The sequence below is a fragment of the Phocoena sinus genome, chromosome 1, assembly GCF_008692025.1.
Source record: "Phocoena sinus isolate mPhoSin1 chromosome 1, mPhoSin1.pri, whole genome shotgun sequence".
Taxonomy (NCBI): domain Eukaryota; kingdom Metazoa; phylum Chordata; class Mammalia; order Artiodactyla; family Phocoenidae; genus Phocoena; species Phocoena sinus.
Window position 1 is genome coordinate 34,869,460 of NC_045763.1, and position 15,494 is coordinate 34,884,953.

General features: G+C 41.1%; 1 protein-coding gene across 4 annotated transcripts in view; it reads left to right on the forward strand.

Moving 5' to 3' along the window:
• Window positions 1-15,494, forward strand: part of CCDC30 (coiled-coil domain containing 30) — a 162,879-nt gene that overhangs the window by 11,029 nt on the left and 136,356 nt on the right. For 3 of the 4 annotated variants that reach the window (XM_032609275.1, XM_032609293.1, XM_032609284.1), the window contains 3 exons: window positions 3,693-3,867; window positions 6,068-6,188; window positions 10,350-10,540. In XM_032609275.1, coding sequence (XP_032465166.1) covers window positions 3,850-3,867; window positions 6,068-6,188; window positions 10,350-10,540 — 330 coding nt within the window. In that variant the 5' untranslated portion in view covers window positions 3,693-3,849. Of the gene's footprint in view, window positions 1-3,692; window positions 3,868-6,067; window positions 6,189-10,349; window positions 10,541-15,494 lie in introns of those variants that run through there. The other variant, XM_032609301.1, reaches the window with a different exon arrangement.

The window sequence follows — 15,494 nt, forward strand, 5'->3', positions numbered from 1 at the left end:
AAGCTGGGTGCTGGTGCTGAGATGGAGATCTCTGGTAGATTTTCGCCGTTTTATATTATGTGGAGCTGGGAGGTCTCTTGTGGACCAGTGTCCTGAAGTTGGCTCTCCCACCTCAGAGGCAGAGCACTGATTCCTGGCTGTAGCACCAAGAGCCTTTCATCCACACGGCTCAGAATAAAAGGGAGAAAAAGTAGAAAGAAAGAATTAGTAGAAGTAGAAAGAATGAAAGAAAGAAAGAAAGAAAGAAAAGAAGGAAGGAGGGAGGGATGTAGGAAGGAGGGAAGGAAGGAAAAAAAGAAAGAAAACAAAGTAAAATAAAATAAAGTAAGATAAAATATAATAAAGTTATTAAAATAAAAAAATAATTATTAAGAAAAAAAATTAAAAAAAAAAAACGGACGGATAGAACCCTAGGACAAATGGTGGAAGCAAAGCTATACAGACAGAATTTCACACAGAAGCATACACATACATACTCACAAAAAGAGGAAAAGGGGAAAAAAATCATAAATCTTTCAAAGTCCACCTCCTCAATTTGGGATGATTCGTTGTCTAATCATGTATTCCACAGATGCAGGGTATATCAAGTTAATTGTGGAGATTTAATCTGCCATTTCTGAGGCTGCTGGGAGAGATTTCCCTTTCTCTTCTTTGTTCGCACAGCTCCCGGGGCTCAGCTTTGGATTTGGCCCCGCCTCTTTGTGTAGGTCGCCTGAGGGCGTCTGTTCTTCGCTCAGACAGGACGGGGTTAAAGGAGCAGCTGCTTTGGGGACTCGGACTCACTCAGGCTGCGGGGAGGGAGGGGTACGGAGTGCGGGGCGAGCCTGCGGCGGCAGAGGCCGGCGTGACATTGCACCAGGCTGAGGCGCGCCGTGCGTTCTCCCGGGGAAGTTGTCCCTGGATCCCGGGACCCTGGCAGTGGCGGGCTGCACAGGCTCCCCGGAGGGGGGTGTGGATAGTGACCTGTGCTCGCACACAGGGTTTTTGGTGGTGGTGGTGGCAGCAGCAGCCTTAGCATCTCATGCCCATCTCTGGGGTCCGCGCTTTTAGCCGTGGCTCGCGCCCATCTCTGGAGCTCCTTTAAGCAGCGCTCTTAATCCCCTCTCCTCGCGCACCAGGAAACTTAGAGGGAAGAAGTCTCTTGCCTCTTAGACAGCTCCAGACTTTTTCCCGGACTCCCTCTCGGCTAGCTGTGGTGCACTAGCCCCCTGCAAGCTGTGTTCACGCCGCCAACCCCAGTCCTCTCCCGGAGCTCCGACCTAAGCCCGAGCCTCAACCCCCAGCCCCGCCCTCCCCGGCGGGTGAGCAGGCAAGCCTCTCGGGCTGGTGAGTGCCGGTCGGTACCGATCCTCTGTGCGGGAATCTCTGCGCTTTGCCCTCTGCACCCTGTTGCTGCACTCTTTCCCGCGGCACGGAAGCTTCCCCCTCCGCCACCCGCAGTCTCCAACCACGAAGTGGCTTCCTAGTCTGTGGAAACCTTTCCTCCTTCACAGCTCCCTCCCACTGGCGCAGGTCCCATCCCTATCCTTTTGTCTCTGTTTATTCTTTTTTTTTTTTTTTGTGGTACGCTGGCCTCTCACTGTTGTGGCCTCTCCCGCTGCGCTGTGCTCTGGACGCACAGGCTCAGCGGCCATGGCTCACGGGCCTATTCTTTTTTCTTTTGCCCTACCCAGGTACGTGGGGAGTTTTTTGCCTTTTGGGAGGTCTGAGGTCTTCTGCCAGCGTTCAGTAGGTGTTCTGTAGGAGTTGTTCCACGTGTAGATGCATTTCTGGTGTATCTCTGGGGAGGAAGGTGATCTCCACGTCTTACTCTTCCGCCATCTAACGATAGTCTTTATTTCTAAACAGAAGAGTTTCCTAATGGTGGAGTTTGTTGTGCTAACCATTGTAACTTTTAGTTTAACAAGTCGCAGGAGAATCACGGATTTTAAAGACAAAGAAAACTTCCCAGGTTTATGCAGCCACTAACAAACGCCGGTGGTGATATCCAGCGTTTTATTATGGCCTTAGTTTTACTAGTTCTATGGGAGACAAGGTCGTCGACCAGCAGAGGGGAGAGGTGAGATTTGGAGTTTGATGGGAGAGGTGGAAATCCTGAATATTTACAGAGTGAAATGGTAGCAGAAGCTGGCAAAGCGCATAGAATGACCTATGCAAGTAAAGGAGCTTGGCCCAGGCTGCAGACCATGGATTTGTAGTGGCTCCAGTCTGCATACTTGTTGCATTTTTCTCTACCAGCAACTCAGCAAACTAAAATTAGGCAGAGGAAAGTCAAATGGTCAAACTTTCCCCTGGGTTTGGGTTTGCAGGGAAGGTGAGACAAGGAGCTAGATAACTGGGGACATTGGTGAGAGACTGATTGAAATGAACAACAGTTGGGTCCAGGCTTGAGGGGGAAATAAGTGAAACCAAAGAGTTTCTGGTAGTTTGAGAGAGGATGTAATGGTCCAGGGACTGGAGGGTTCAACTATTATTATAGAATAAGTATAGTTTAAGAAAGCAACAACTTCATACCCATTACTATGGTTATTATTTATATTTTTATGGCAGTTCCTCAAAAAGTTAAACATAGATTTATATATCCAACAATTCCAAAACAACGAGCAGGGACTCAAACAGATACTTGTTACACCAGTGTTCATAACAGCGTTATTCACAATAGTCAAAAGGTGGAAACAACCCAAATGTCCATCAACAGATGAATGGATAAACAAAATACATACAATGTTATTCTACCTTAAAAAGGAAGGAAATTCTGATCCATGCTATAAAGTGAATGAAACCTAAAGACATTATGCTAAGGGAAATAAGCCAGAAATAAAAGGACAAATGTGGGATTCCACCTATATGAGGTACCTAGAATAGGCAGATTTATAGCTACAGAAAGAAGAATACAGTGGGAAATGGGGACTCATTGTTTAATGGGTACAGAGTTTATGTTTGGGACAATGCAGTACAATAACAGTTATGCTTATCCCTACAATCTGGGTCAGATTAACTTGGTTAAAAGTTATGTTTGATTGTAGCAGCAAGTCTTATCCACAGTTAGTGATTCTAGTAACACAGATACCACTTCATCAATCAGCAGACATTTCTCTCTCCCCCACCATATAGTGCAAGCTGTTATGTAGCATGACTACTTCCAAGTTAAAAAAAATTAAAAACAATATCTATGGCAGGCTTAGATCAAGAAGTTTTAGAAGAGAGTTGAATGACTTAGAAGTCAACAAAAATTATGACATATTCTGTGAGCAAAGTAGTTCCTTGATAGTACAGAATTAATGGGCTCTCTAGCTTCCAGAGGAGTCCTTTTCTTTCTAAATATTCAAAAGAATAGACAGAAACTTCTTTGGAATTTATAACATCGCAAGGGGCCTGTGGGAGATTTTCATATTATTAAGTTGCAAACTTCAGAACTGGGCAGACAGAAAGCTGATTTTTTTAATGCATATATTTCATGTCATTTCTTATTTTAGAAGATATAATACAACTCTTCAAAGCTTTAATATTTTTTGTATTGCTAGCTATTTCATGTAAGTGCTCATTATAAATGGATAACATAACCATTAATTAATAGGAAAACTAGACTATACTTTGTAGAGAGTCTAACTCTACATATGAGATTTCTTGCATGCTCAGTTGTATACTTACACGTGTGTATACGTACACATATGCTTATCTCTTTTATCAAGGGAAAAGTTCAATTAGAAGACTTACTTCACCATCTTGAGAAAGAAGGGATTGAACTCCTTGCCTTTACAGAAGAACAATACTTTGTCTGGTGCTTGTTACAGCAAAGACAGGCTGAGGACTGCTACCAGAAATCTAGAAGAGCTGTCAGGGAAGCACATGGAAGAAATTAAAGAAGTAAGAACTGATATCATAAAGTTTTAAGATAGCTGTGGTTTTGGGACTTCCCTGGTGGTCCAATGGTTAAGACCCCATGTTTCCAGTGCAGGGGGTACGGGTTCAATCCCTGGTCAGGGAAGTTCCACATGCTGTGCAGCACAGCCAAAAAGAAAAGAAAAAAAGATGGCTCTGGTTTTGTTCATTGTCCTTCATTATATTAACATATTAAAAGCCAACATTTGAATATCAGTGTATAATTTGCAAAGCACCCACATGTACACTTTTCTTTTAATGAAATATGTCAACAAGCTGTATTGGTTTCCAATAGAGTACATGTACAGGACATTGCCCAGAGATGACTAGTTGACTATCCAAATAGGTCTGCTTAAGTGCTTTCATTATCTTGGTAAATTCATCCTTGTCTCAATAACCAGCCCTCTAGCTGACTCTCCTCCTAGTAGGCTTAGAAACCTGATTAGTCAGTGTACTGTGAGTGGATCTGCTTCTCAAAGGTGACCTTGTGTTGACCAAACTCACAGAGAAGTTTGTAGAAAAATAGATACTAGCTTTTTAGTTGACAGTAAGAAATATAACTGCCAAAGGAACCAGACACATATATCCTGTGACTGATGCCTTTTTTCCCTACAGGCACGCTACATAGGAAGCCAAATTTTAATCAGATGTCTACTTGCTGAACAAATGATTCTAATTTTTTAGAGCGCTAGCTAAGATAGCCAGATTTACACCATAAAGCTATCCATACCTGCCCTTATTTCTGGACCTGTTATATCCTAGAACCAGGGTACCTAGCCCTTAGATGAGCAGATAATGGCACCTTTTGACTCTTTAATCACTCTTTTTGATGTGTCCAGTACTGATGAACCTACTTTCTTACATATAAGCTACTTTCTTTAAATGAGTTAATAAAATTTTCCCAGGTTGCTTGCAGATCACTGTGTTGTGTTTTGACAGCTCAGCTCAGCTAACTTGATTTTTAAATTTAACTCTTAGAGGGCAGTTTGATTTCCAAACTCTTAAAGAAGAGTACAGCTCCTTTAGAACAAAAGCAGGATAGCATGGTAGACCATGAAGTTTAACATTAGGCAGTTGGGGGTGAAAAATTGCCTTTGGCACTGACTCTCTGTGTAACCTTGGGCAAGTTACTCAACTTCTTTGAGCTTGAAATTTCTCTTCCGGAAGTTGGAGATAATAACAGCTCCTTCAAAAGGATTTGTGAGGTTTACACCTATTAACGTGTAGAAAACATTTCACATATGTACTTGGCACCCAGCAAGTATTCAATAAATTATAACTGTTATTATTAGAAATAGGTAGTATTGTACCTGCCATTTTAAAGAGGAGGAAACTGAAGCATCCCAGGGAGTGATAAAGTTGGACTGCGGTTCTGTGTTCCTTCTACTATATCATTCAGCTTTTTGTTCATATTCTGAGCAGTTGTCCCCGAAAAAGGCTTCAACACAGTTCAGCAAAATGCAGTTATTTTGGTAGTCTCCTTCTAAGTAATTTGGCTTAGTAAGAGCTCAGGCTCTGGCTCTGGCCCACCTCAGTGTGAAGTCCAGCTCCCCCCTTTCCGCTTTGCTTGACAACACAAGTCCGTCAGCCTCTCTCAACCGCCCTCACCTATGAAGTGGGAGATACCAGTGTCACAGGGTTGTGGTGAAAACTCAACATTTGATGTCCTTAACATAGTACCTGGAGCATATAGTTAGCTTTCAATCTATTATTACTAGCCACATAAAAGTGCCTTTTGTGAAGCTGTCATATTAATCAAACTATTTTTAAAGAATACCCAATAGTTTATTTTAATACAAGCTCCTATTAGCATTTAAGACATCTTAATCATGAGTTTTGCTTAAGATATAAAATACTGTGTAGATACTTCTCTGTTCTTGAGTATCGTGACCATATTTCCTAAACCATAGATAAGGAGACTTGATTTGAAACCTGATTTGTTAATGGAAAAAAATATCAGCCATTGTGACTGTCCCAGAAATTTGTGGTGATGTGTCATCCTATCTATGGGAAACAGTGTCTGATAACATGACAGCTGGAAGGAAGTTTAGGGAGAGAGACCCACACTTAAGCCAAGTTGAATTTTCTGTTGATTTCTTAGATTATAAACATTGATAGTATGGTGATCTCTTAATGGCTCTTTCACTTCATAGACTTGTAAGAAAATGTATTCTTTTCTTCTTAGGTAGAAAATTATGCAAACCGTGTCTGTAACTTACCAGAGGAAAAGGAAGCATTTTCTCATGGTTACGAAAAGGAAAACAAGCAGCCTAGACATGAGTTTAAAGGGCTCCAACTCAAACCGGGTAAGTTTTCCTTTTGTAAACATGTAAATTTTTTCCCTAATTCTAATAATTAGCATGAGACAATTACAGAAAATTTGGGAAATGTGTAAAAGTAGAAGGAAGGAAAAAAAATTACTACATATCCTCCACCTCAAGAAAAGTACTTGTAGGGCTTCTCTGGTGGGGCAGTGTTTAAGAATCCGCCTGCCAATGCAGGGAACACGGGTTCGAGCCCTGGTCCAGGAAGATCCCACATGCCACGGAGCAACTAAGCCCAGGTGCCACAACTACTGAGCCTGCGCTCTAGAGCACGCGAGCCACAATTACTGAAGCTCACGTGCCTATAGTCCATGCTTTGCAACCAGAGAAGCCCCCACAATGAGAAGCCCGTGCACCACAAGGAAGAATAGCCCCCCGCTCTCGGCAACTAGAGAAAGCCTGCGCACAACAACGAAGACCCAACACAGCCAAAAATAAATAAATAAATAAATTTATAAAAAAGAAAGAAAAGTACTTGTAATGTTTTAGGTGTATTTTCTGCCTGTCTTTTTAAGGTATGCATTCTGAAATATTCTCAAATGTGTGTGAGAGATTACAGAGTGGTGATTTTTTTTAATGTCGATTACAGCACTTACTACACTATGTCCTAACTACCTGTGTCAGCGCTTCTGGGGCAGAGATCTCATTCTAGTCTTCCTGGTTTCCGTGTTTTCGACAGCACCGGCCTCGTAAAGTACCTAGCATGTTAAGGGCTCAGGAAATGTTTATTAAGTGCTCCAAAGCTACAAGGGAAGATACAGATAGGACCCCTTTAGAATACTGTATTTGTTTAACTCCATAAATTAGATATTATTATGATATATGGTCAATGATTATTTACATTTGCCACACATTTATGATTTTCTTTGCTCAGCATTTTTCCTTGCATCTCAGATATCCCATTTGGGATCATTTTCCTTTTTTCATTTTAGAACTTCCTTTCATAATGGTCTGTTGATGGAAGGTTTTTCTGTATTTTGAATCTCAGGTGCAGAGAAAATTGAGCTAATCACAGGACATAATTCATATGTACTACATTCGGGTTTCATTTTTTCCCCCTTTTTTGTTATCCATTGGATAATTGAGTTTTCTTCTTCTGGTTTAAAAGCTTGCATTCTAGTTTTGTTCATATGGTGGTTGCATTTTAAGAGTTTTAAAAATTTCTTCTGACATTTTTAGTTATTCTCGGCAGCAGGGCTGTTCAGGGCTCTAATCTGCCATACTGTAAGAAGCAGAAGCTACTCTATGCCCTGCTCCTAACATAAATTAGCTCATGAAGGATTGAGAAGTAGGGGAGTGATGTCACTATAATGTGGAAGTTCACATGTAATTTTCCCCGGCATGTTAATGGTTTGGGCCCACCAGCAAGCCTTGGAGTTTATATATAAAGCCCGTTCATCCCATGTTCCTCTTCTGGGCTGTTTGGCCACATGTTTTGTCTTGGAAGTGCTTATTGCAAAGATATTACTAATCTTTTGCGTTTTTGCCTTTGTTTCCAACTCTGCAGACTCAGCTCCTTCATTAGCTCACCTTTACAGTAAACCTGATTTTTTAAAAGAAGACAGAGTCCTGTATTTGCTATAGTATTCCTCTATTTTTTAGGAATTTGACACATCTGTTTAAATCTACCAGTATAATATTAGGATTGTCAGTGTTTTTTATAGCACTCTAGCTACACAATGACAAAGGTTTTGAGTGCTCTATGCCAACCTTTTTTCCATAAGCTCCATTATTTTTAGAGAGCAGTTTTGCGAAATACAAGTTTACTTGTTTGTTTTAGGAACACATACCTCAATCACATCAGAAATGCTTCTGTAATTAAAGGATGTCTTTTGAAGGTGGAGCTAACATGATTTGGTAATGGATTTCATGTTGGGTGGGAGAAAAGGAGAGAAATCACTGGTGACCCAAAGCTTTTTGGCCTGAGCAGTTGAAATATTAGAGTTCCTAACTACTCAGATGGGGGATACCATAGGAGGTCCTATTTGGGGAACACCGTAAAGAGTTTGCTTTTGGACATCTACATTGGATGTGAATATTAGACATCCAAGTGGAAAGGTCAAGTAGGCAATTTTGTATATGTTTGGAACACAATGTGAACTAGAGATGTAAATTTGGGAGTCATCAGCATATAGCAAATACTTAAAGCCTTAGGACTGTAGGAGATAACCTAGGGAGTAAAAAGAAGAAGGTTCAGAGCTGGGCCCTAGGTCATTCCAGTGTTTAGAGGTTGGAAAGGTAAGAAATCAGCAAAGGAGTCTGAGGAGTGGCATGAAAGGTAGGAGGAAACCTAGCAGAGTGTGGTGTCCCATAAGAGAAATGATGAAAGTGTTTTAAGGAAAGGAAGGGAACAATTGGGTCAAATACCAGTGATACGCTATGTGGAGTGAGGACAGGTAATTGATCATTGGATTTGGTCACATGGGGGTCATTGTGACTTTGAGGAGAGCTGTTTCTGTGGAGTGGTGGATATGAAAGCCATTGGAGTGAATTCAGGAAAGAATGGTAGGAGAAGGGGAGGGGACATGGCTGTGGTTGATCCTTTCTTTTTTTTTTTGATCCTTTCTTGAAGTTGTGCTGCAAAGAGGAATGAAGAAATGGTGGAGGAGCTGGAGGGCGTTATGAGTTTGAAGAAAAACTTTTGTTGTTTTCATCACTGTTGTTTTTAATGGGAGATGTTATACCATGTCTCTAAGATGATTAGTTGGGAAGAAAGCTCCATGAGGCAATAGAGATAAGAGTCAACTGCAGGAGTTTTATCTTTGAGAGGAGAGGGAATGAGATCCAGTGTACAAGTGGGGGAGGAGGGTGGGAGTGGTGCTGGCCTTAGGAGCCAAGGGTAGTTTGTTACATCTCACAAGAGGGAAGAGTACAGGGGAGCTGGCAGATTTGGTAGGGGAGCTTGTGGAAGCTCTCTTCAGAGTGCTTCTCTTTTCTCGGTGAAATAAGATGTAGGGTATTCGGGCTTCCCTGGTGGCACAGTGGTTGAGAGTCCGCCTGCCGATGCAGGGGACACGGGTTCGTGCCCCGGTCCGGGAAGATGCCACATGCCGCGGAGCGGCTGGGCCCGTGAGCCATGGCCGCTGAGCCTGCGCGTCTGGAGCCTGTGCTCTGCAACGGGAGAGGCTACAAAAGTGAGAGGCAAAAAAAAAAAAAATAGGGTATTCAGGTGAGAGTGAGGATGGGGAAGGAGGTATTAGAGGTATGATGAGGGAGAGGGATGAAACAAGCAGGGGAATGTAGGAGGATTGCTGGGCAACAGTAAGGGCTCACTTGAGGTTAGTAGTCGTGAGTTTGAAATTAAGCCACTCAGCACTACCTGTGCAGTTTTCTGTAGCCCCATCCAGCTTCTGGAGTGTACTGGTGAAGAGCTGGATTTAAACAGGTTGGAGTTTTGTCACCAAGTATAATGGAAGGAAAGAGGGGCAAGAGAGTAGTGAATGTTTTCAAGGGAGTGATTGTAATGATGGACTATAGAATCTAAGCTGGGTAAGTGAGAACAGGAATGGGATAAGGAACACTGAAAAGTGTTTAAAGTCAATGGATGATAGTTTCCAGTATGGTCAAAAATTATTGAAATTGAGCTGCTAGTACATGAGAAGGGATGATTGGAGGATAAGATGTTTGCAATTGAAGCTAGGGAGAAGTTACAGAAACTATAGAGGCTAATGACCAGGTCTAGGGAATTACTGTGGAGTAGGTGGCTGAGTCGGGTAGAGGACTAGATCTTTGGAAGTTAGCTGGTAAAGGAACTGAAAAGCCAGGGGACTGGAATAATCATCTACCTGAATATTGAAATCATCGAGAATTTTGGCAGGATTAGTTGACTGACTGTGGACAAGTTTCTTGGTTTCTTGGTGCCTGAGCCCTCATTTCTTAAACGGGGAAATCATGGTTCCTACCTCACTGGGTTGTTGTAAAGATTAAATGAGATAGATTTATCTCAAATGCTTAGTACAATACCTGCCACATAATAAGCACTCACTAAAACAACAATACACTTTAAAGTTATGCAAGAACAAATTTTAAACTTCTGCAGGTAGTAAGAATATCTACGGCTTTTGAGAACCTTTTCCCACTACTTTTTAGTTATTTGCCTGCATTTCTTTTAACAATTGTGTTTCTGGTGTTTCTTCCTAACAGAAGTGCAAATAAAGGAGGTCGAAATATTGTATCAAGAAGGCTTGTCTGAAATAGCTCTGAGCAGCCCTAGTGAACAGATTGCACACTTACTCATGGAAAGAAGTACACCCTTGAGGAAACTGGAACGAGGGGATCCCCAACCAGAATCACAAAGATGTCTGAGCAGTAACCTACAGAAAGAATTTCCCCAGGTATTCAAAATTAACTGGGTAATTGAGTAAGAGACAGGCTAGTTGAAAAATGCATTTGTTCATTTAACCATTCATACATTAAACTATCAGGAAACCAGTTTTGATAGCGCTTAAGAATATAGGCTTTGGGCTTCCCTGGTGGCACAGTGGTTGAGAGTCCGTCTGCCGATGCAGGGGACATGGGTTCGTGCCCCGGTCCGGGAAGATCCCACATGCCGTGGAGCGGCTGGGCCCGTGAGCCATGGCCGCTGAGCCTGCGCGTCTGGAGCCTGTGCTCTGTAACGGGAGAGGCCACAAAAGTGAGAGGCCCACGTACCGCAAAAAAAAAAAAAAAAAGAATATAGGCTTTGGGTTTAAATGGACCTCCTCTACCACTTGTTAGCAGTATGTCCTTGAACAAGTTGCTTAACTTTTGTGAGCCTCAATTTCCTCATCTATAAAATCTGGGAGCAACTGAACTACTCCACAAGGTGATCATGAAAATGAAATAATATGCGTAAAGCTCTAGAATAGTACCTCACATGTCAATTAGCTTTATTATTATTTATTGAGAACTTACCATGTGTCAGGCTTTGTGCTAGTGGATGTAGGAACAAAATCAAATTAGAAATGATTTGGACTTGCAAGGAACTTACAAGCTAATGAAGGAAAGAAAGAAACCAGTGGTTATAATTCAGTGTGGAAAGCTCTGTGATAAAGTGAAAACTCAGGGTAGGGGCTGAGTCAGGATGGGTAGAAAAGGCTTCCAGCAGAGGTAATGTTGAGTACCATTTTGAAAGCTGAGTGTTAGGTGGATGAAGAAGATAGGAAAGGCATTTCTGGCAGAGGAAACAATGTATAATACATACTGGTTTATGTGAGTCAATGCTGAGAAATGTGCCTGGAGATAATTTTCAGAAACCACTTCATAGTGAGACTCATATGCTAAGCTAGAGAGTTTGGAATCAGCACCCAGCAGTGTTCCTGGAGCACACTAGAGGCGTAAAAATATTTTGAATGTACAAATGACTAACTGTTATAGATGGTCTGGAGAGTCACTAAATGATTTTAAGAGGAGAGTAACATGATCTGATTTGTGTTTTAGAAAAATCACTCTGGTCACAGTAGAGGGGTGGATTGGATAGGGACCAGATTGGAAGCCGGGATTTCAGGGGATGTTACCTAATAATTAATTAAAGAATGAGAACCAAAAACAAGGCTCAGACTGTAATACAGAAGGGAAGAAGGAGTTATGAAGGAGATGGAATCTATAAAACAAATTGGACACTGTGGAGGTGAAGTCTGGGATGACCCTAAGGCTATCTACCCAGTCACTACTGAGTCATAGTTTTACCACTAATGGACAGAAAGAATTAAAACAGATATACTACAAAGGGTTTTTGTTATTATACAATGTAATTCATAAAATATCTGTCACATTCCCAGTTATATTTTGTTTAAGCTAATGTTGTAATTTACCTGAGCATAAAGTAATCAGTAGAGTCACTTTTTTGTAGAAATTGACAAGCCGATTCAAAAATTGATAAGGAAATGCAAAGGAACTAGAATAGCCAAAACAACTTTGAAAAAGAAGAACTAGTTGGAAGATACACACTTCTGCTTTCAAGACTTACCACAAAACTGCAATAATCAAGAAAGTGCAGTATTGGTATAAAGGCAGATATATAGATCAATGGAACAGAATAAGGAGTCTAGAAATAGACCCACACCTACATGGTAAATTGATTTTCAACACAGCTGCCAAGGTAATTTAATGGGGAAAAGATACACTTTTCAACAAACAGTGCTGGCACAATTGGATAGACATATGCAAAAAAACAAAAACAAAACCCTCAGCTCTATTGAGGTTCCCTTCCCCACTGGTAAAGAAGGGAGTCCCTACTCTAAATACTATGAGATAGCCAAATACATGACAGCCAACATTGAACAGAGATGTGATTGATAGTTTATTAGTCAGATAGACTCACAGCCCAGGGAGGACACTGCCTGTCATGCAGGGCCACAGGGGTTGTACTCAGGAATGGAGTGAACCCATAGGGGCCATGGGAGACAGACTTTATAGTACCCATAGGATGAGGTGCCCCCTAGTTCTCATGGGGAGGATATGACTGGCTTGTTTAAAAAATTCCATGGGTTGGCAGTGAAATGGCAACCATTAGGCTGAGGACTGGATAAAATATAGCTGTTCTGGCTGATAAGGGCACTAGCTGGGTGGAGAATCTTTCCCGTTGGATGGGGGCATATCTGGCAAAAGCAAGGGAATTCATGCTTAGGCTTTTGGTGCACTGTGAGTTACAAAGGTGTCAAGGTAACACATGAAATTTTAGACCTTACAATACATTTATCCTATATCATATACAAAAGTTAACTCAAAGTGGTTCATAGATCATGTAGGAGATAAAATTTACAGAAGAAAATCTTAGTGACCTTGGGTTTGGCAAGATTTTTATAAGACAGGAATAGAAAAAACATTGGACTTCGTAAAAGTTCAGAACATTTGCTCTTCAAAAGACAAAAATAAAAGAGCAAGCCACAGAAGGGAGATAATTTTTTTTTTTTTTTCCTGGTACATGGGCCTCTCACTGCTGTGGCCTCTCCCGTTGCGGAGCACAGGCTGCGGAGCACAGGGTCCGGAGCGCAGGCCCAGCAGCCACGGCTCACGGGCCCAGCCGCTCCGTGGTATGTGGGATCTTCCCGGACCGGGGCACGAGCCCGTGTCCCCTGCATCAGCAGGCGGACTCTCAACCACTGTGCCACCAGGGAAGCCCGGGAGATAATTTTTTTAAAAATATATCCAATAAAAGCTTTGTATCTAAATATATAAATAAATCTTATAACTCAACAATAATAACACATACAACCCAACTAAAAACTGGTCAAAAAACTTAAAAAGTGACTGCACTGAAGAACATATACAAATGGTAAATAAACACATGAAAAGATGCTTAACTTCATTTATTATTAGGAAAACAGAAATTACAATGAAGTAATTTATTATGAGGTAACTATTAATGTATCAATGCATGGCTAAAATTTACGACTAACCATATCGAGTGTTGGTGACAATGTGGAGCATCTGGAATTCCCTTATCCTACTGATGGGAATATAAAATGATACAACTACTTTTGGAAACTGGTTTAGCATTGCCTTAAAAAGTCAAACATATACTTATCACATAACGCTGCCATTCCACTCCTAGGAATATACCCAAGAGAAATGAAAGAATGTGCCCAAATAAAGACATACATGTTACAGCAACTTTAACTGTAGTAGCCCTAAACTAGAATCAACTCAAATGTTCATCAAAAGGTAAATGTATAGATCCATAGAATGGAATATTACTTGGTAATAAAAAAGAATAAATATACAACAAAACAGATAAATTTCAAAATAATAATCTAAGTGAAATAAGCCAGATCAAAAAGAGTACATAGTCTATGATTCCATTTGTATAAAATAGTAGAAAATGCAAACTAATATATAGTAACAGAAACAGATCAGTGGTTGCTTGGGGACAGTGTTAGGGGAGGAATGAATTATAAGGAAGTGTAGGAAACTTTTAAGGGTGATGAATATTTTCATTATCTTTATTGTGGTATTGGTTTCATGGATGGATACATGTAAAAAAATATGTACACTGTAAATATGTGCAGTTATTATATATCAGTTATACCTTTAAAAAGATTTTTAAAAAAGATTTTTCAGGGCTTCCCTGGTGGTGCAGTGGTTGAGAGTCCGCCTGCCAATGCAGGGGACACGGGTTCGTGCCCCGGTCCGGGAAGATCCCACATGCCGTGGAGTGGCTAGGCCCATGAGCCATGGCTGCTGAGCCTGCGTGCCCAGAGCCTGTGCTCCGCAACGGGAGCCACACAGTGAGAGGCCCGCGTACCGCAAAAAAAAAAAGATTTTTCAAAGATCTTATTATGAAATTTAACTTGTAAAAATTTCATTGCCTCCCTAGGTGTGTGTGTGTGTGTGTGTGTGTGTGTGTGTATAGATATATATTTTTTAATTAATTAATTAATTAATTAATTTTGGCTGAGTTGGGTCTTCATCACTGCACGTGGGCTTTCTCTAGTTGTGGCAAGCAGGGGCTACTCTTCGTTGTGGTGTGCGGGCTTCTCATTGCGGTGGCCTCTCTTGTTAAGAAACACAGGCTCTAGGGGCATGGGCTTCAGTAGTTGTGGCACATGGGCTTCATTGCTCTGCAGCATGTGGGATCTCCCTGGACCAGGCCTCAAACCTGTGTCCGCTGCATTGGCAGGCATATTCTTAGCCACTGTGCCACCAGGGAAGTCCCCCTAGGTTTATTTTAATAGGCCAATACTGAATCAACCTGTGCATAAAGTAGACGAGAGAGTCATTCCAACGAAAGTGAGGCCACATGAAGTGACACGGAAGTTGAAGAATTTTGCAAGGCCTGATCTATACACTATTTACATTTTACCTAACATTTGTTTTTTGTTGGTTTTCTGACTTACTACAGGAACATAGTAGAAACAGATTCAAGCAGTATAAAATTGAATGAAAAATGAGTTTTCTCACCCCAAATCCTCAGTTCCACACTCCTAAACTACCACTGCTGACAATTTTTAATTTATCTTTCCAGAAAATTTTCTTCCTCTTAAAATACAAATTATGTTCCATTGTGCATATTGTTTTCACTTTCTGTATTAGTGTATATAGATTTGCCTTAGTCTGTTTGACAACATATATTCTTTTGAATGGATGTATCAAAATTTATTTCATCACTTTATTGTTGCATGGGACAGAGGACAAAGGGATGACATTTAATGCCAAGAATAATCAAAGATTTAAAAAAACACATTTTATTGTGGAATATAACAGCATATATGCAGAAAAATGATAACACTTAAAAAATACAGTTTGACAAATAGTTATGGAACAAACACCCATGTAACCACTGGTCCTGTGAGGAATACAACATTGCCA